We start from the raw sequence: 21,372 nt of genomic DNA on the forward strand, positions 1-21,372 counted from the left end.
CGAAATCGAAAGATAATTTTGATTTTAAATATATAAAATAATAATAAAAAAAATATAAATAAAATCAATTTTTCAATGTCTCGCCAAAGTGCAGAAATAAACCGCTCATTTCGATTTACGATCGATCCTTTTTTGATCACGCATTTGGAACACAGCCATAGACGATAAAAAAAAAAAAATCCAATCGTACGTGGCGGGACAGTGATCGAGAGAACGAAGCGGAATCGAGTCTAAAACTCGGTAGAGAGGTCGGTGGCCGGCCTACCTCAACGATCGACACTCGATGCCGCACATGTCGGCCAGCAGTTCAACACGTGTGTGTCCAGATAGTTCACCTTGTTCCCCGCGTTTCCGCGTCAACGTGCAACAGCGTTGTCGTTACACGGGCTGCCGCCTCTTTGGCATCGTGTGAAATGGACACGCTTGTGCATGAGATTTTACCGCGCAATTTAGAAAGATTTGAAATCGTGAACAAGGTTTAATAACTTTTTTTTTTTTAATTTAATTTCTCTATTCACTTTATTCGCTTAGAATAAATATATCGTTGCATATCCAATTTAACTTTACGATTCTTTTCCTCTGCCGAGTTAAAAGAAAATTTCAATCTATCGAGTAGATAACGATCCTCAGTTTCTCATCGTATACAGAATTATCTGGAAGTCTGTGCTATACTTCTCTGTGGCCGCGTTCCGATGGATCGTCGGCCATCGAACAATGAACTTCCTTCATTGCCGCGTGTGAGATGTCTTACGAAACATTCAAGATAATTTTTCCTTGATATATGGACAATAGAACAGAACCAAAGGAAGCGTCTCTTCTCGTTCGAGGACCGTCACGCCATCGTATAGTTGGCGCGATTACAGCATCGTGTATCCTCGATAAGGGAAGGAAAGAGAACACGAATCTTTTCTTCGTTTTTCAGACACAGTTAGGATACGTTACACGTGAATGAAGAGTTACGTGGAAGACGTTTGAATGGATTCTCGAGACGACGCGAAAACATTTTCCTCTCTTTCTTTCTTCTTCTCATTTTTTCATCTCATTTTTTAATGTTGCACATTTATAGTTCAACCGATAGGCATTCGTGTTTGCCAAGAATTCGTTAGTTACCGATTCAAATTTAATCCCAATAAATGAAATTCTACCGTCCGCTTGAATATTCGAAGCATTCGGACAATTCTAATTCACGCAAACCTTGCATCGCGATGTCCACCCCTCTTCTTCATTCTCTGTTGAAATACGGTGCAATGAACCCACAAGACGAAACGAATTTCTCGCGGTGGAGGAATGCCACAGAGAGCGAAGCGTTTGCCCGCGTGCAGTCTTTCGAGCGTTCCAACGCGATAAGATAAGCAGTAATGAGGTTCAATTGGAAGATTAATTAATTAAGACCCGCGGCAAAGGGGATAAATTGGGTACATTGCGGTGGTATGCCGGCATACGATGTTTCTGTTGCCACTACATTGAACTTAATGGCCCTAGGTTCTTCGTTGTAACTAGAAAAGAATAAGAAAGCGGAGTTCGTACTAGGAAAAGTACTTAAACGACTTGGATTATCTATCTAGCGGAGTTTGTTTTTACGGAGAATTAAGGGAATGGAGAAATTAATTGCTCTTTTTATTACATTTATGTGAATTATTGTGAAAAATAACTTTTTCAACTGATCTTTATTTAACGAAGGAAAGTAATTTGCGTGTTGTTCGCCATAACGATATTCAATGATATTCGATACAAATGTAAGCTTAGAATTAGAATTAACCTTTGGGTTAATCCATTGCATCGCATTTACATAAATGGCGCCTACATTTCGCGTCGTTACCCATTATTTATATTTGACATTATAATGACATTAAAATATGCTAGAATTCAATTACATAAGTACGATATCTATTTCTGTGTAAATATAAATATTTACAACAGAAAAGAAAACGAGTAAAAATAGTAAAAGAAAAAGATAAGTACCGAAAAAAATTTTGTACAATTAATCAATAACATTTGATGGACTTAATGCATCGAATATATATATGTTATACGACTTGGTAAAAATAAATAACGTAAGGAGAGAACAAGAAGAATTACGAGCAACGAAAAATTTATGGGACAGGCACGAAGGTTGTATTAACAAAGGATCGAAAAAGAACCGTCTACGAAGGTCCATGTATAGTGCGGAAACGTGGGCCCCGTGTAGTCGCATTGTAATCCAATTAAAAGCTAATTTAATTATGGGCGGGGTCCGATTATAACAGCTGCGATACATAAGGGTATTGTTCAATTTCCCTTGCAGACTCGAGTTATATAATTTCATTAAACAAATATACGCATCGATTGTTCTTTCTACGAAGATCTATCACCTTAAATCGCGATCAAGATAGATTCGATCGAGAAGAATTCTTGAATAAAGATCGAATAAAGATTGAATCTCAAAATCACAGGACGAATGCAATGATTATATTTTTAAATTAGGGGGCAGATTATAAAAAATTCCTTTTTTTTTTAAAGTTTTTGAGATCAAGTCGTGTCGATCTACTTTTTCATTGAGTTATATATCCGTATACTCGATCCCATGAAATTTTGTAGCGTTTATTTCAAATTATAAATGCAGTTAAAATCGTTAAAAAATTCTTGACGTTGTTTCTTGATGATTTTTTTAAAAGAATTTTTTATTGAATCTTCCTTTATGAAATCTCTTTTAATACTTAGGTAAACAACAAGAGGTAAAGAACCTTGTATAAATAACTTATCGATTATGATATACAGGAAAACAGGAAAAATGCTTGGTAAAACGACAATAACAGCTTTGATCAAAGATAAAATTATATATCGTTACAATGACAAGCGTTACCATAGTGAATCGTTGTTCTAATAATTATTACATATTTAAACAAAAAAAAAATACAAAAATAATATTAAGATATAAGTATTTTTTTTATTCACTATATATAAATAATTTATTATTGAAGGGGATATTTTTAATACTTCCACTTTTAATAATTATCATCACTAACGATATAGATATAACTCAGTGGAGTCGAAGATAAGTAGAATTGTTCTTTGTAAATGCTCGAAATTCCACGAATGCCCTTCAAGCGATTCCGATGTCACTATGAAAGTCAAAGGTTAAACGACCTTAAATTCCCGAAACAAGTGTCGCCACGATGGTTTAAATTATCCAACAATATGGAATCACTCATTGAGAAGAAAGAAAAAAAGAAAGGAAATGAGTTATGAAGTTGATTGGTCGTTCACTAATTCAAGAACAAAACCATCATTTCTTTTTTTCCTATTCAGTTTTCTCTTAATTTTCTACTATCATCCATCTACTCCATCTCCTTTCCTTTTACCGGTATTTCTTTTCTGAAAAGTTTGAAATCTAATTCTCTTTATCTAACTTCAACTCTAATCTAAATATAAATCAACATACTTTTACCGTTATCACTTATGTTGTATCTTGATTTTTTAATACGTACGTGTTCACACGATTTACTTATTTACTTATATATTTTCTAGAATTTACATAATTTAGTTTTTTTGTTTTACTCAAAGGGTAAATATTTCATGAAATCGAAGAGTTAATAAAAAAGTTAAACACGAAACTGATATTCCATTCCTTGAATTATATAAATGTTACTCTACATAAAAAAAGTAAATCAAGAATCGTGATGTAAATCTCACTTGGAGATTATATATTTATTAAAAAAGTAAAAAAAGAAATTTGAAAATTTTTCGATCGACAAATAATAATTTGTCTCTTTATTCCTTCGTATATGTACGAGAGATACGCGCAATCGACAACTCCAGAGGTCTCTGCGCTATTTTAAGAAGCCACTGCCCCCGCATTCGTTCTGGGGACTTTATTTCTGCCGCGATAGAAACCACCGAGATGCATGCCCGGAACCTATTTGACCACAAACTCGATATCTCCCTCGTGTGTCTCAACACGCTCCGTCTACGATGAAATATAGGGTGTCTCGCGATGAGATGAGATTGAGAATAAAGAGAAATTTTTCAAAGAAACATCGATCTGAATTTTTTCCCCTTCTTTTTTCTTATTAATAAAAATATCAAATAACATCGATTGATTTCAAAGTAAAATACCCCATGATCGAGATTTTCTTCAATTGAATGAATAAAAAATTTCAAAATCTATGTTAAAAAAATACTCATCACTTTATTACATGCGAAACAAAGAATAAAAAGATACACAATCAATATGATTATCAAAAAGAAAATAACTATAAAAGAATGTTTTTGAAATTATTTATTTTATCTGTTAATTAATTCTATATTTGTTTCTAATTGCAATTAGACGAGGAGATACGATTTGTTCCAATTTCATGGATCACCCGGTACACGTAAACGCAACAAACAGCTTTACGATAAGGGAGAACAAATATGTGCGAACACGCTATTTAAACCAGTTGCGTCATCGGAAATTAAAAACGACCTTTCTCATCTCTCTTATCTTGTGTATACCGAGTTCTAGTGGCATCTTGAACGGACACACGTCAGGCTTTTCTATCGCGCGAGTCCATTACAAAAGCTTAAGAACTTTCATAGAAATTTCTTTTCAACGATCACTCTATATATTTTCATATTACCTCGCGTCACGTATTAAAAAAAAATTAAAAACTTCACAAGATATATATGATATTTGTCACGACCATGGCTAATCCGAAATGGAAGAAATAAAAAGATGGACTATAAATACGACACGTTAGACACCATTTATCATCGTTACTACTAAGTGGATACATACGAACGAATGAATTTTCTATAAATCATATACTTATGGGATATCTCCATAAATTTTCATCGTCTGTTTTTTACTATTTCGGTATTTTTATATGTATATTTTTTTTTATGAAAATTATATATGATATAAAATTATATAAAAATTTAAAAGAAAATGATAAGAAACTTGTGTTTTGCAAACACCGTCTGTACAATTTGTATATTTGATATTTGATTCTCTTGCTGTAAATCCTGTTGAATGTATTTGTACAAGATTAAATGTTATGGAGACCTACAACCATTCCTAGAATTTTCATATTCAATCGAATACAAAAGCCTCAATATTATACGTACGTAAACTTGAGAATATTTGAAAAGCTTTGCAAATTAAGAGATATATAAGAATATTTTCGTTCGTGTACTCAATAGAAAAAATTTACACGAACAGAATTCGCAAAATAAGAGAAAACAAAAAAAAAAAAGATCATTGAAAAGCCACTACGAAAAAATGCAAACGAAAAATAATTACATCGACTACTACAAAATTATACGTAGATAATATTCGTAGAAAATAATTGTACTACACAATAATTGTTACTTTAAACAAAATAAGAACTATTTAAAATTTTTATCGTGCATATAATAAGCTTAGATCTAAATTGGAACAGGCATTATTGATAACTTAATAATTTGAAAATTGTATGTTTCTAATTGTTTTGCTTTTGAATTAAAGCTTTTATATATATTTCAGCGAAAATGCAACAAATAAACGAAGTTTAAGAATGAAATGGGGAAGGATCGATAGTTATCGATCGTTTTTAAAAATGGACTGTATACTTGAAACGATCGATCGGTTGCTAGTGGTACGTATCATTATTTTTCTTACTGTGTTCCACATATCGAACATTGCCATTTGAATCGAGAATAATCTAGAAATTTCTTTAATCTTTTTATTAGCAAACTTTTTCTTTTTCTTTTTTTGAAATTACATATTCACGTTTGTAATAACTTTCTATCAAATTCGGAACATGTCCTGACACGAAAAATCTGGGACATTCCGTATGTTTTTGGATTTGAAGAAAAATCCTAATTTGGCAATCGAGATTGACGCAATGAAATTTATATAAATTTTTTTCTTACGAACCTTAAATGGAAATGGTGGCAAATAATATGTTAGTATCCACGTTTATATAAGTAAACTTGCGTATTGCGAATTATTACGACAATGCGCCAGGTGCGACATTTTATTTCTTTTTTCGATTTAAATGCCCAATGAGTCAGCTGGTTTCTCAGCCGTGACAATTCTGGCACAGTGGATTCAGCATTGCGTGCATCTCGAGTAAAAATATGTGGAAAAAATATAAATCGAATTTAAATGTTTGAAATTACTATAATTAAAAAAAATTATAAAATAATATTTTCTTAATCATTTCTTATAAATATATAGAAATAAATCAGGGACTTTTGAAGCTTTTATGGCGTAATGCCACAAGAGTTATCACAATTGATACGTAAGTATCTATATGACAATCGACCTCCGATGACATTCTGACATTACGAAACATTTGAGATATTTTTTTCGAGAAAACAAATAATTATATTTATATTAATAATTATGACATATATATATTTCGTCATAAGATTTTCTATTTTAGGATCTTATGTAAATATATTAACTTACATTAAAATCTGCCATGAAGTCCCATTTTCTTGCGAATTATAACTCCAATCATCAATATATATTCCTCTATTTGACAAGAAATCAATATTTTATAACTTTTTTCCTATTTTATAATCTATTTCCTACGAGCTCACTAAATCGCAATTATGAATCATTTCTTAGATCCACAAACACTATCGTTCTGAGGCAAGGATGAAATTTTATCGAGCGATAAATTTCAATTACCGTGTAACATTGTGTTGTACGCGATGAGAACGTTGGCTGTTATAATATCGAAAATAAACACCATATGCATTGCGTGTATAGGATGTTTTGTGAACATTAGATTATCTTAAAATGCAACGGGCAGAACGTTATTCTATAAATAAAGATAAATAGAAAAAAAATTAAATTATAATATATCTTGTTTATCTTGTCTTTTTTTCCCCTCGAAAATAAAATAAAAGAATAAAAAGATGTATTTTTAAATTTAATCTTCTTCGAAGATGAAACCTCAAACAAAAACACTCATCTTGACACATATTCTATAAATACAATATTTATTCGTTACGAGTTCACAACTCAGGATTGACTGCAAGTTAGGGACACGAAATTATAGCCTCATTTCATCTTTATGGATAACAACAAATAGTAGAAAATGACAGTTAAAAACGGAAAATCCAAGCATTTAAAGAAATTTATGATATATTGTTTCGGTGTGAAATTAACTGGCTTCACTGATTCCAAGAAGAAATTCCCTCTTCTTTCAATAATAGGGAATAATTCTCAAGTTGAAAAAGTTGGAATATATATAACGAATGTAAATATTATAAGTAACTTTTATATACGTATACTATTACAGCAAGAAACATAACGAAAAGGTTTGGAGCAGGTTTTTCGAGTTGAGATCTGATTACTCGCGATTTACGGCGTCATCGATGCACCAGATGGTAGACAGTATACCACTTTTACGAGTTTGAAGGCTCTCTCGATCGAGTTGGAGAGCTCTTGCCGCCAGTAGTGTCAACGTAACGGGATCGGTAATATCACCAGTATCGCATTACAGATTATGAGCAAGCCATATTACACACGATTGTTTATTGTTGCTTAGATTGTGCAGTCTTGTAATCTAGACCTTTATAATGTGGAAATAAAATAAGGGAAAATGACCAATAAAAATAATCGATAAATACGTTGTTTAATGCTGTAAAATATTAGAAGAATTTTAAGAGAATCTTTTCTGAATTCTTTACTATTATGTAGGAATGATATATAGCAATTAACATATAACAATTAAATAATATATAAATTAATGGTAGTAAAAAGAAAAGGATTCTTTTATTAAACAATCTGTTAATAAGTAACATTATAAATAGATAGAAGAGTAATTTCTTTTTTTATTGAAATTTAAAGTCATAATTTCTAAAATTATTTAATCAAAAGGTTTTAACAATGATCAGGTTATAATTCCGTTTGAGTGGAATATTAAAGAAAGCTATTAAAAATTGAAATTTTTAATTATTATATAAATTGTAAATTATCAACGAATATTTTTTAAATTCAAATCAAATTATAAAATTTAACAAATTATAAAATTAGAATTTTCTGATATAAAAAAAAAATATCTTTTGATTCTTCCATTATAACTTTGAATAAAATTATCATAAAAGATAGAGAATATATTTATGAGTTTCCAAATAATTTCTTGAGTCTAAATTTAACACTGGTATCGTTAAAAACTGATAATCCAAATACATAATCTATATATAAAATTCAAACGAATTTTTCTTTATTTTTTAAATTATTCTATTGGATAGAAAAATAAATTTTAACAGAAATGTATCTAAGCATTATAAAATATTTTTTAATAAAATTGTGTGTTGTTATTAATTTTAGAAATTAAATATGAAAAACTCAGTCTTTCTCCGAACTATACAATCATTTGATTGTTTCCTGATATTACCTTTTCTTTGAAAATTTTTATTACTCTTTCATCGATCAATAAATCGTTTTATTCCCTGTAATTAGACTTGTTTCATATTTTTACAATCTACCATGTAACAACAATTGAGGCTTCACTGGTCTCGATTCCAGGATATACCATTCCAGTGAATCATCAACCATGAATAATTACCGTCTGTTTTCTGATCGTTCTCCTCGATAAGGAGGATACCACGTTGCCGAGACATAATCGCATTACGTTAGAATCCGCTAATTTGTAACCACCTCGTTAGGATAAGGCGTTTATCGCTCATACATTGATCCATTCCCATTGAACAACCGAGCAATTATCTTCGATGAGCTTTTTCCGATCAATGCCACTTTTGTTCACTAAATAAGAATCATTTATTGATTTGAATGAAAGAAATTCATTATTTTATTTATTATTATCATTATTATCTATTATGTTGTTACTTATTTTATATACGAATGTTATTTATATTACGTATATATATATAAACGATAAATAATATCGTTATAATAGTTATAAATAGTTTTCACTATAGCTTTGAATAAGTTTTACCGTAAACTCTGCTATAAAGGCACAATTTCAACTCTCTTTTAATGGTATTCAGTAAGTTAAAATTATAAATAATTACGTGAAAATATATTAATATGTTATATAATTGCACATAATATTAATATTTCCATGATGAAAATTGATTGTGTTCCAAAGAGATTTGATATTCATAGATAAATGTAACTCATGTTATATGAGACATTAACGATTCATGGTAGTGTTGTTGGACAGAGATATAATTTCCACTAGATGTATATATGAGGCACTATTTAGTTCATTAGTAATGTAATGCAGTAAAGTTTATAGTAATATAAAATAAACACGATCACAATTATTTTTCTAAATTAATTCTTGAATTTTCTCTTTTCAATTGTTCTTCTTTTTTTCTTAATTTCAACTATTAATTATTACATTATTACATTGAAAAATTGCAGTTAATTATTTCTCTATTCACGCAAGCAAATAAAATTTCTACACATAGAAGAATTCATTTTTTTAGAATTATATATTTTTAAAACTACAATTAAAATATTTAATAAATTGCTCTCGATAAAAAGCCTACGAATCAATATCCAATCAAACACCAATCATTCCAAACATGATCAACCTCAACACCATTCGACAAAGAGGAACGCTTTCTACGCGGTTACAATGAATCGCGTGAACGCATTTCTGCACGCATGCGCATAAATTCGAGGCATATAAAACAGTATGTGCAAGCGACAAGTAAATCAGTATTCATAAAGCACGACGACGAGAAGCGATTGAATAGACTATCTATTGGATGAACAAATCGAACGGAGGATGCTTTATATAGGAATGGAGAGAACGCGTATATCACGAATTGCGTCTTCGAATGGACAGTCCTCGGACGGAAACCGCGTCGCGTTGGTTTATAATGCGATACCTATTGACGACCGTCGATGGAAAACAACCTTCATATGTAAGGTTTCACGCATACATACGTTTATATGTATATGTATACTCTATATTCTTTTATGTGCAGAGAGTACAGATCTTTTGCGTTCGCTGAATGGTGGATTAAAATTGATTTCTTTCTATATTTTATGAATGTGTACATGTTTATATTTATAAACGAGATTGAAAATCGAGACTTGTATTATACTGTTCATTAAAAAAACATTATTTATTTGGTTTGATTTTAGAAAATAGGTTATCGTTGGTAGGTTTAAATTGAATTGAAGATATTTAAGGAATTAAATTAATATGTATTCATATTTTCATATTATCGGAATTTACGAAATTAATTGTGGCAATGGTATTTACGTTAAAAATAGCAATATGAATAATTCACGGAATCCAGAGCAAAGATGAAAAAATGTAAGATATGCAAAAAGACAAAAAGGAAATCATGACAAATGGAAGAAAAGTCTGTACAATGATCATGTTACTACGTCGGAAATTCTGTCTTTAATTGAAGATAACATCTACTCCTGCCTACTCGCTTGGTTGCTTAAGTTGCAAAGCAAGAAACTGCACAAAAGAGTCACGTGCAATATGATTAGGAAATTTTTCTCAGAAGATAAATTGGAAAGAAATGATATTTGACGCGTTAAATTAATGAAATTAACAATATGTTTGACGGATATCTCTATCCAAAAAAAAATGTATAGAAAAAAAAATTTATTCTGTTGATAAAACATGTAAAAAAAAAAACAGATAAAGAAAGAAAAAAATTTTGTTTTGACAGGTTTTAGTCCATTATTAAAACAAGACATGTTCCTATAAAGAACAAAGAAGACCAATATAAGATATAAAATAACAAGATATATCGCAGTTTGTGCAAAATAATCACTATGCACGCATAGGCATGAGAAAAATGCATTCTTTATATATGTAAATTCTTTAATTCAAGGATATTCAAGAATATCGCTGAAAATTTTTTTTCATTTTTAAAGTCGAATTTTTTTTTTAATTCTTTTTTTAATTTGACAGATATTACAAAATAAAAACAAAAAACAAAAATAATATAGAATGAATTTGTTTCTGAAACATTTTATCACGAACTTAATTTCAAGTAATTTCATCACGTATGCAAATTAAATTTTTCTTTCAGCTGAAACGATGTTCGAATGAAAATATAATTGATATTTCTGACATTGAATAAAATGTAATAAAAATATTTGTAGAAAATTTTGAAAATATTGTTTAAAATTATTTGATAAAACTTACTAATTTTTAATATGAGAAAAAATCTATTTTTTTATTGTAAAGCAAATTTCAAAAAACAGATTTGTAAATATATTGAAATAAATGTAAAAAAAAATAAAAATCTTTTTTTTAATTACTTATTGATTTCGTGAAAATGATTTGCAATTTTATTTATTTTTGTTTTAACATAATTTAGGGAAATATAAAAAAATTCAATGTTTTATTTTAACATAAAAATATAAAAAATGATTAATTTTTTGTAGTATGAGAGTGTAAAAATTTTTTAATATAAAAAGTTATAAAAATATATATCATTATTATATAGCATTATTTGTATTGAAAGAATTTCTTTTAAATTATATAGCTATATTTAAATATTAATAGCTTCGTTATAATGTCTTATAAAGATTCCATAAAAATATTTCTATTATTAGTATTCACCATTCCATTAACATTTCCATTAAGATTATTATCGAGAATTAAAGAAAAAAATCTGGCACTCATTGAAGCCTATATAGCAGCCTTAATAAAGAGAATCGAGTTACGCATTTGAACAGCCGGAAGGCATATCAAATACCTCCCACGGTGAATCAGAATAATTTTCGTTCAAAAATTTAAAAACAATATTACTCTGTTACTTTCAACTCAATGCCTTTATCTTTCTCTTCACATATTACAAATAAAATTGTTGTAATCATGAATTGATTAAAATAATGACAATAATTTGAAGATAATATGTTTAAATAATTTACAACGTATTATTATCTGTACACTTTTTCCACTTTTAAATTCCATCATATTTTTATGCATAACATTCAAACATTTCAGAGCATTTCATTTACACAAACGCCCTCTATATTTCTATAATAAATCTAACCTTCACTCTAATCTTTAAACGTTTGCACAATCGCTATAATCACATCGTAAAATTCTTTAGATTCAAAGGACTCTGAACACAAGTTCTGGCTCTGGAAATTCCAACGAGATAAATTTTTCATGGCACATAGTTGAACGCATGTGTATGCATTTTTTTTAAATCTATAGAGCTTTCAAAAAATTATTTTAAAAAGCATAGGGCGTGGAATAAAGTAAGGGAAGAGAACGGTTTATCCACATCTTCTCTACCTGTTTCCGGTGATTTAAAGAGTCTGACCTGCCTCAACTATGAAACGTGCATACAACGCACGATTGCTCGTCTCACTTCTCCCTTTTAGCTTTTAGCTTGAATTGATCAAGAGCAGACGTAGTAGGCCAACCATGTGCCATCCAGAATGAAAGTCTTGTTAACGCAATTTCATGTATTATAGTCCGACATAATTGCTAAATTAACACGTTTGCCAACTGAAACTAATAGAAGATAATATTGTGAAATTATTGCGAATTTGAAATCATTTTGCTCGGTAATTATGATTTGATATTATCAACATTTAATCGTGAAATACTTATGTTTTAACACGTGGGATAATAAATAACAGATGCGATTGAAAAAAATAGATAATTTTTTCGAGAATAAAATTTTCCCGATGAAATCAAGAAGATATGAATTGAATGATTGAAAATTATTTATTTTATTTATTTTTTTATAAAGAAAATATCGAATATAAATCAAAAATATTTATATATTTTTTTAGTGGAAAATGAAATATTATTATTGGCCATAAATGCAGTCATAAAATAATTGATAATAGTTAATCGTGTCTATGAGTCGAGTGTGATTTCTGCTATTTATTTTATTTAAAAAAAAAATATAAATAAATTAAATTTAAATAAAGTAATCCTAATTTGCTACAATATCAATCAATAATTTTCGATAAGAAATAAACTATTCATTTGTCTCACTAATATTCAGCCTAATTATTTATTAGTAGGTAGGAACTTGCGAATTTCAATTAGATCCCTGAAACTAACTTCATCTGTCTCAATAGGGATTGATGCGTTATAAACTCTCGTGAACATCCAGAACTTCGAGAACAAGAATCAGTTTTCTAAATTAACACTGGCATAACCTACTTGTATAATTCACATGAGACATGGAAAACTTGGCAAATCGTATATACTTCTTAGTGTTTCATATTGTATATCATACTTATTATCAATAATATGTTTTATGTAATGATCAGATAGAACTTTTAATTAGAGATAGAAAAATATTTCAGAATAAAAAAAATAAATAATCCAGTATATATTGCATAACTTGGAATTATTGTAAAATATTTTCATGCGTTAATGCTAACTCATATATATATATATATATTTTTAATAAAATATAGCCTTGGATAAGATTTCAAATCCTTATATGTCCATATTTCTTTTAATTATGTGTTGACGTGCGAAATATAATTATTTTAACTACTGATTGTAAAATAAAACTATAATTATTTTGAATTTATACACAAAATTTTTGTATTTTTAATAAAAAATATTATATAATTGTGAAATTAAAATATTCGTTATGTTTTTATTTGAAATTTCATCAATTCTTTTCATATACACTTTTCATATACATATGGTTCTTATATACATTTACAATCCCTTAACTAATCGAAAGAAAACGATAAGTTAAAAGGATAAAAAAAGAAAGTAGAGAAGGAGTTATTTTTAACTATACGAATTCTGAATTCACTAACTTTGGAATTTTTGGACTTACAAACTTTAAGTTTGATAATTCTAGAAATCAGAAATTTAGTATATCAAGTTTAATATACTTTGCTAATTTTTAAACTTATAGTATAGTTTAATTGGTGATTCAATTTATTAAACAATAATTTTAAATGTTTGTAATACTTTGAAATCTCACAAAATATTAAAAATATAAATTAATCGAAGTATCATCGTAAAAAAGAAAATTATTTTTTAAGGGAAAATATTTATTAATGAAGTTTTTCATAAAATTCCATTATAAATAGTTATATATTAATTAGTTATAAAATTAGTTATATATATTACGAATACGAAATATAACGAATACGAAAATATGTATGTACGTGTGTGTATAATTTGTGTAATAAAACATTTTTTTTTAAATATTATTCTTCATAGAATCGGAGAAAATATATATATATAATAATATTTAAATGTATGTAATAGGAACGGATCAAATTAATAATATTGATTAAAAATATTATGGGAGAGAAAAAAATTACATTTTTATATCAATTGAAAATTATAAGTGAAATAATTATAAGAATGCATTTGAAAACTAAATGCATGATGCCACGTAAAGCCATAAGGTGATACATTAATTCCATATATAAATCAATAGTCATAAAGTTTTTTAAAATTTATATTAAGAAATATAAAGAAAGAGTCATATAATTAATAAAAAAAATAATAATAAAGATAGCAATAATAAAAATATATAATATAATAAACAATGAAGAACCTTACAAGATTAGAAAATCTTCTTATTAAATTTTAATACATAAAACTTCATCCAAATTTCAACAAATATTCCAAGTCGAATAAAATTTATTTTAGTCACATTGTCATTTATGAAATTCATTTATATCCGATGATCATCATTCTGAACCAGCTCGAAGGTCAATCCCATGATTTGCGATATCAAAATAAGTAGGCAACGATTCGAAGTGGCCGATCAATCATGCAATTTAAACACTCGACCAAACTGCAATGATCGCTTAATCGGAAACACTTGGATGATATAATAAAGCTCGCTAAAGGTGTCTATGGTTGCTGACTTCTCCCAACCTAAATACCAGACCACTTTGTTTTTCCTCGTGAACTGCGTTCTCCAGAGAGTTCCTATGAGTCACCTCATTCCATGGCTCGTTAAATCCCGACCCAGCCCAAGCCATAACTGGAGTCCATAGAATGGTTTCCTTCTAAAACCTGTCTTCCTCGAAAGAATTTCGACACCGTTGCCTGCCTAACTCATATTTAATCTATCATCAATGCGATCTAACTGAACTTTGACAGAATTTAACAAACACCACAAATTTAGGCCTTTATAAATGTTTAGAAATTTTGTAAAGTATTCAGAAACATGTCAATAAAAAGATTTATATCAGAAGGAATATATTTTCAACCACATTTATATATGTGAAATTTTTATTCAAAATCTTTTAAAAGCAATCTATTTTCGATTAATTGCCCAAAAATCATATAATACACGGTCGAGTTGATTAAAATACGTGACCTCGATCGACTTTACTCGTGTTCTTTGCAACGAGATCTGCTTTCTCTCATTACACCGTCATGAAAGTATAATACTTATGCTCGATGGAGCACCGATAGATCCTCGTACAATGTGGTTGCTTATTGCAGAAGTACCAGATACGATTCCTTCTCCTCTTCTGCCGCTATCCCTACCTTCAAACAAACCACCGCTACAATCACCCGTTTAACGGACGAGTGTACAATGCAATTATAACGTATCGCTTTCGTAGTCAACTTCTCGTGCTTAGTATGTATCGCGGAAACCGGTCGCGGATAAATCGGACCGGAAACGAGTTTAGCGTGTTGGAGAAACGTCGGAAACAATCGATTGGCCGGGCACAAATGGCTTGGCCCGACAGACCTTCGTTCGGGCATGCGCATTACATACGCGTCTCTGTCTATCCTACTCACTCTTTCTCGATCGTTCGCAGGATTCGTTGCTCTCTCTGTTATGTTATCCATCTAAAATACTACCAAATCTTTGATAATCAATTTTAATCCTATTATTAATTAAAAGTTACTCGATGAAAAGAAAACAAATTATTTTTAAAAAAAAGAAATAAAAAACAATGATCAGTGAATAAGTAATTGGTAACAAACTATACCAAAATAGAACATATTAATAAATAAAATAAGACTTGTTATATATATACTTAATATATACTTAATTATATAGATATAATTAGGTAGATAATTATATTTGGAATTTGGAGCAATGAATAAATAGAAATTCTAATTATTATTACAAAAAATGAATACGATTAAAATGGATATGTGTAATTATATAGAGTTGTACGAAAAAAGAAACGAAAAACGAAAAAAAATATATGAAAAATGAATATTTTACAAAAAAAGAAGTAAAAGAAAATGAGAGAACTAAACTTTTTAGATAAAGTTTTAATAAAAAAAAAAAAAAAAAGAATTACACATTTAATATACATAGTTAGAGATTGTAATATATTAAGAAATATGCAGCATAAGTGTGCATACCTATATGAATGTTTAGAAAAAACTTAAGAGAGAACTCGATGGATAAATTAGCACAGTTTCACGCGTTCCCGTATCCCGCTAACTTTCGCACCGAAAAGCGCGTCTTGCCAAGAAAGCGTGAGAAGCAGATATGAAACAGAGAATTCTTGTTTCAGATTTTTTCATAACCTAGTTTGGCGTATTAGCAACTTGTGCTATTTTAGATCATTATACATCTTCGAAAGTGGTCTCTTCCTTCTCTTTTATTTCGCAACATCGTATATTCTTTCAAAGATTTCCAATATTTCTGTAAATATTCAAATGTATATTATAATTCTTTATATTATACATTTTTATAAAATTCATTATAACAAATAATTGTTTGAAATAATAAATTATCTCGTTATTTCTTGGAATTTATATATAACATATTTTTTGAAATTTATTTATATTATATAAATAAATTAATTACTGTTTTTAATATACATTAATATGTATATAATCATTTGTTTTATACTTGTTATTTATTTGTAAAATAGTTATATAAAAAATATAAATAACAAACTACAATAATCTAGATTGCATTCTTCAATTTCTATATTATTATAATTTGGTCTTAAACAAAGCTATAATTGTTATAATAAGCTATAATTATATATATAATAAATATAAATATATAATAATAGTATCAAATATATATAATATAAATAATATCAAATAACATTGGAGATTTGTTAAAATTATTAAAATTTTTTGATTTAAAAATTATACAAGCGTCTTTTTTAATGTTCAATAATTTTCAGTAAATTCAATTTATTTTATTACGAAATAAAAAAAAAATGCCTTTCATAATATACCAAGAAATACTTTCTAAATATAGCATTCTAAAATCAAATATAAAGAGATATTATACATTTATCATATAATTTGCAAAAATAGAAAGCATTTCTTGGAAATTACAGAGATGCTTATATAGTTGGTGCAAAATTGGTCAAGTTGGCCAATTGATCCGGGCTACTCCATGCGTTATTTATACCTATCTTGATAATGATTAGTTCAATAGGAACTTCCTCCGTATTACCTGTGACCTCTTTTGTTCCAGTTCCACTATTTTACTATTCGAACAAGCGCTCATTATAAAAGAGTTACTATGATTCTTCATATGGGAATACAATCTAGAAAATCATTCCGGAGGGCAATTTCTGACCAACTTTGAAGAAAAAAATGATTTTATTTACTCTGCAAATTAAATTCTTAAGAAATATATAAAATCGCGAAAAACTTAAATAAAGACCATTATCAATAACTTTATTTTTTACATTAAAAGATTTCCTAATTGAAAATATTCCATGAAATTTTTTTTATAATATTATATGTATATGTATATACGTATAATATGTATAAATATATGTATAAATATAGTATATATATATATATATATATATATATATATAAATTGTGTTTTATATATTTATATATTTAAATTATATTTTATTATTAAAAATATATTATATTTTTCAAAAAAATTAAAAAATTATATAATACAGAAAATTTATAAAAGATATAAAAAAATATTAAAAACAATATATTTTATTAATGCCACAATTATTGCTACAATCAGAACAGAGTATGGGTTTGAAATCACGACTCAGAATCAAAGTATCCAAGTACCGGAAGTGGAGGCGTCAGTAACATTCGACAATTGCAACTGATAAATTACATAAAGCACAATTCTCTATTAGCATATCTAAAAATAACTCTTCCAATTCAAAAAGATTAACCAGACAAAATCATATCGTTTTATTTAAATATTATATAATTATTTTGACATAATTATATAATTATGGTTTGAAAATATATTTTCTCATTTTTCTTTCTTAAAAAATTATTCGAAATTACAAGCATGACATATGAACTTCGTGAACACTAATTTACTAGAAAAATAAACAGGGACAAAAATCAGATAAAAAAATTTCGATCTTCTAAATTCTGCTTTTCAAAGTCTCCATATGTGAGTTCCTCTTCAGAGAAAAATGTTATATGTTCAACAGATGTTGAGGAGAGACTCCAGTAACAGTGATAGATAAAAAAAGATACTATACAACTATAACAACGATTAAAAGAGAAAAAAAAAGTAATTTTCAAAAAGTAACGACTATCTTGAAATGAAATTCCATTTGTTTCGCAGAAAAGTTTCTGAATTCTTTTATTTTTTAACTATAATATAAGAACATTGATTTTAATTTCGTTAAATAAAAATTTCGTTTTTTTTAAAAAAGAAATTATAATTATAAATTTGAAAAATTATATGTATTATATGTATATTCTATTATTATTCTATTATATAATAATTATTTTTGAAAAATTGAAAATGAAATTATTCATTTCAAATTATTATTTAAAAATATCTTAATGAAGGATATTATAGTGAATTATGAACTATTATGAATTATTTTCTAAAATTCATTTACATATAATACGGTCCTACAATATATTATATATTATTATTTAATTATTATTCAAACAAAATTTCATACTATATAAAAAGAAGTATAAAAAGAACAATAACATCATCTACTTGTTTTCAAGAAGGTCTACAATAAGGCGTCCTGATTATTTATCATTTATTTCACGACCCGCGCACCAATATTGCCCTCTCTGCATTATGCTATCGGCGATATAAATAAATCGATGCAAAAACGTGTATAAACACAGAGATAAATGCTTGTATAGTGTGATTATCCCGAAAGAAAAAAAGAAACTATTATCTCCGTCTTTTCTCGAGTATAAAAAGATCATCCAGAATATGTTAAATATGTTGGCGCCTAAAAATACTACAATTCTTCATAGCGTAAAATGTTTAATACAACATGATATCGATATTGTATTTGTCGAAAAGCGATGCAATATATAGTACATGGTGGAAGCAACGATTAATAATCGACGTGTCAATCTTATCGAGTGAATAGTCCCGTTGCGTATGTTCGAAGTTCGAAGGAGTTTGCTACGCGTCCTTTCCATCCCCATTGAAAACAGAAACGCGCAGGATCAAACCATGACGCACACGGGGGCATTTTGCCTCTGTTCAAGTTGGAAGCCAATAGGCTCTCCGACTCGCCCCCCACGCGAGACGCAGAAACCCGTTTTAAAAGTCCGTAGAGGAATGCATGCCGCCGGGCCTTTCACCTCTTTCGCGAGAAAATGTATTTTCATGCTTTTCGATCGTGTGCACCCGTCATCCGGCTGCCTTACTCTCGTGACGAATATAAAATTTTTACGATAGAAACCATAGCTACGCACAATAAGAGAAATCATTGATTAATTATTTTTTTTTGAAATGTTGAAAATTGAAACATAATCTCAACGAGATCACCAATGTTTTATTGAAAGTTTCGTGAAATATATATATATCGAGTCGAGTTAAACGATAAAAGATTGCCAAGTTCGAAACATAACAGGTTCGATATTCTCGTGAATTAAGCTGACGTGTATACATATCGTATAATGGGAATTAGATTCTTATATGTTTAGCTATTACATGCACGATTACATGCTTAAGTCTTGCCACCATCAAAAGAGACGTGGGTACATTATCGCTGCTTGTTTAAAAGCTTGAGTGTAAACATAATAAGGTTTCTATAAATATTTGTATCTGAAATTCAAGGTAAGCTACTAGATTACTTTAACCCTCTATGGCATAAAAATCAAAAAGTTCAAGTAAAATTTTAAATGCATTGATAAATAATAAATTAACTCACATAAAATCTCATGCATTTAAATTTCTAATAATTCGGAAAAAACATGCAAATATTTTTTTCAAGTTTTCAGTCAAAAGAAATCGATATTGTGATAAGAAGTATACTAAAATTCTTGAGAAAATCATGAATCATGAGTGAATGATCTATCAATATTGCAACAAGAATAAATTTACAATCAAAGCGAAACTTCGATTGCGCAGAAAGTAATGAAAATCGATCGAAAATTATGTTGAAAGTGCATTTAAACATTGCTTTGAGCACACAAAGGTTGACAAGAGTCGCCATTTTGAAATAATCGGTAAAGGATTCAATCTTTTGTATCTTATTTAAATATATCACGTTCGACGGTTTGATGAATTGTATATATTCTTAGTATAAGGAATACATTAAAACTTAACCGGCTTGTAAACGAAAAATCGAAAGGACGCGTTCTTGGATATATCAGAAAGAAACATGACGCCTAGAGTTCAACCTTGGGAGCATTATGCTCACATCGATCTTGTTTTGTCTGTATTATGAATTTCGAAATTCAAATGATTCTTATCAGGGAAGATATAATAATAGACACTTACCTCATATTTAATACCGTTGAGTCGCAACCATGTTTCCACCTTGAGACAATAAGGTGAGATGGATGGTAGAAGAGGTATTCGGGAGAACTGATATAGATAAACAACATCCTTCTCGTAGTTAGTTTTATGCACGCTGATAGCTTTGGTCGGTGCCGAGGATGGCGTAGCAGCCGCGGCGTCAGCGGTCTCTTCTTTTTTATTTTCTTCCTTTTTCGCCGCATCTTTCTCCTCTTGCTTATTGTCCGGCGGCGTTTCGTCCTTCAATGCTTCTTTCATTTCTTTCACATCTTTTATCTCTTTGCTTTCCGGCCCAGTATTTTCTGTTTCCGTTGCCATCGTCATTTTGATTATTTTTCACAAGTCTAACCGATTTTAATGAAAACGAGAAAACGCTTTGTACGAGCGAGCAAGCAAACAAACGTCTACGAACAAGTTCTCGAGCGACACTGGAAGCTTATCTCTCGAAGACAGCGCGCACCACACAAACGTATGCCGGGTACTCGTCGATCCCTCTGCTTGCCGGCCGGTTCCTTCTCGTCGCTGCCCCGTTCTGTCCATGGTTCCTGTCCCCCCAGCTAAAATTGATGTTGCGCATGCGCAAGCGCCACACCCCACTGCTATCGCCATATTTAATTGGCCCGCCACCCCTGCCCGGTCCGCGTGCCGCTTTTTCTCTCTTTCTCTGTTGATTCTACCTTTCTTTTTTCATCCAAGTCCCTTTGAATCCCTCCTTTCCTCCCGCAAAACCCCCATAAGCAGGTTCGCTTCCACTTCGCTGTGGTTAGTCTCGCCTGGCAACACTGCTGCCATCGC

The 21,372-nt window shown here is 29.3% G+C and overlaps 1 protein-coding gene and 1 long non-coding RNA gene across 2 annotated transcripts in view; one reads left to right on the plus strand and one right to left on the minus strand.

Moving 5' to 3' along the window:
• Window positions 1–21,143, minus strand: part of LOC107998144 (failed axon connections) — a 31,883-nt gene extending 10,740 nt beyond the window's left edge. Inside the window, exon 1 of the mRNA XM_017057228.3 lies at window positions 20,560–21,143. Within this exon, the coding sequence (XP_016912717.1) occupies window positions 20,560–20,901 (342 nt within the window). The 5' untranslated portion in view covers window positions 20,902–21,143. The remainder of the gene's footprint in view (window positions 1–20,559) is intronic.
• LOC133665806 (uncharacterized) lies at window positions 9,643–11,205 on the plus strand. Its single transcript, XR_009829171.1, has 2 exons — window positions 9,643–10,095; window positions 10,211–11,205. It is a non-coding gene; the product is annotated as an uncharacterized LOC133665806 (long non-coding RNA).
• Window positions 21,144–21,372: the final 229 nt, after the last annotated feature.

Source organism: Apis cerana, linkage group LG3 (assembly GCF_029169275.1).
Source record: "Apis cerana isolate GH-2021 linkage group LG3, AcerK_1.0, whole genome shotgun sequence".
Classification (NCBI taxonomy): Eukaryota; Metazoa; Arthropoda; class Insecta; order Hymenoptera; family Apidae; genus Apis; species Apis cerana.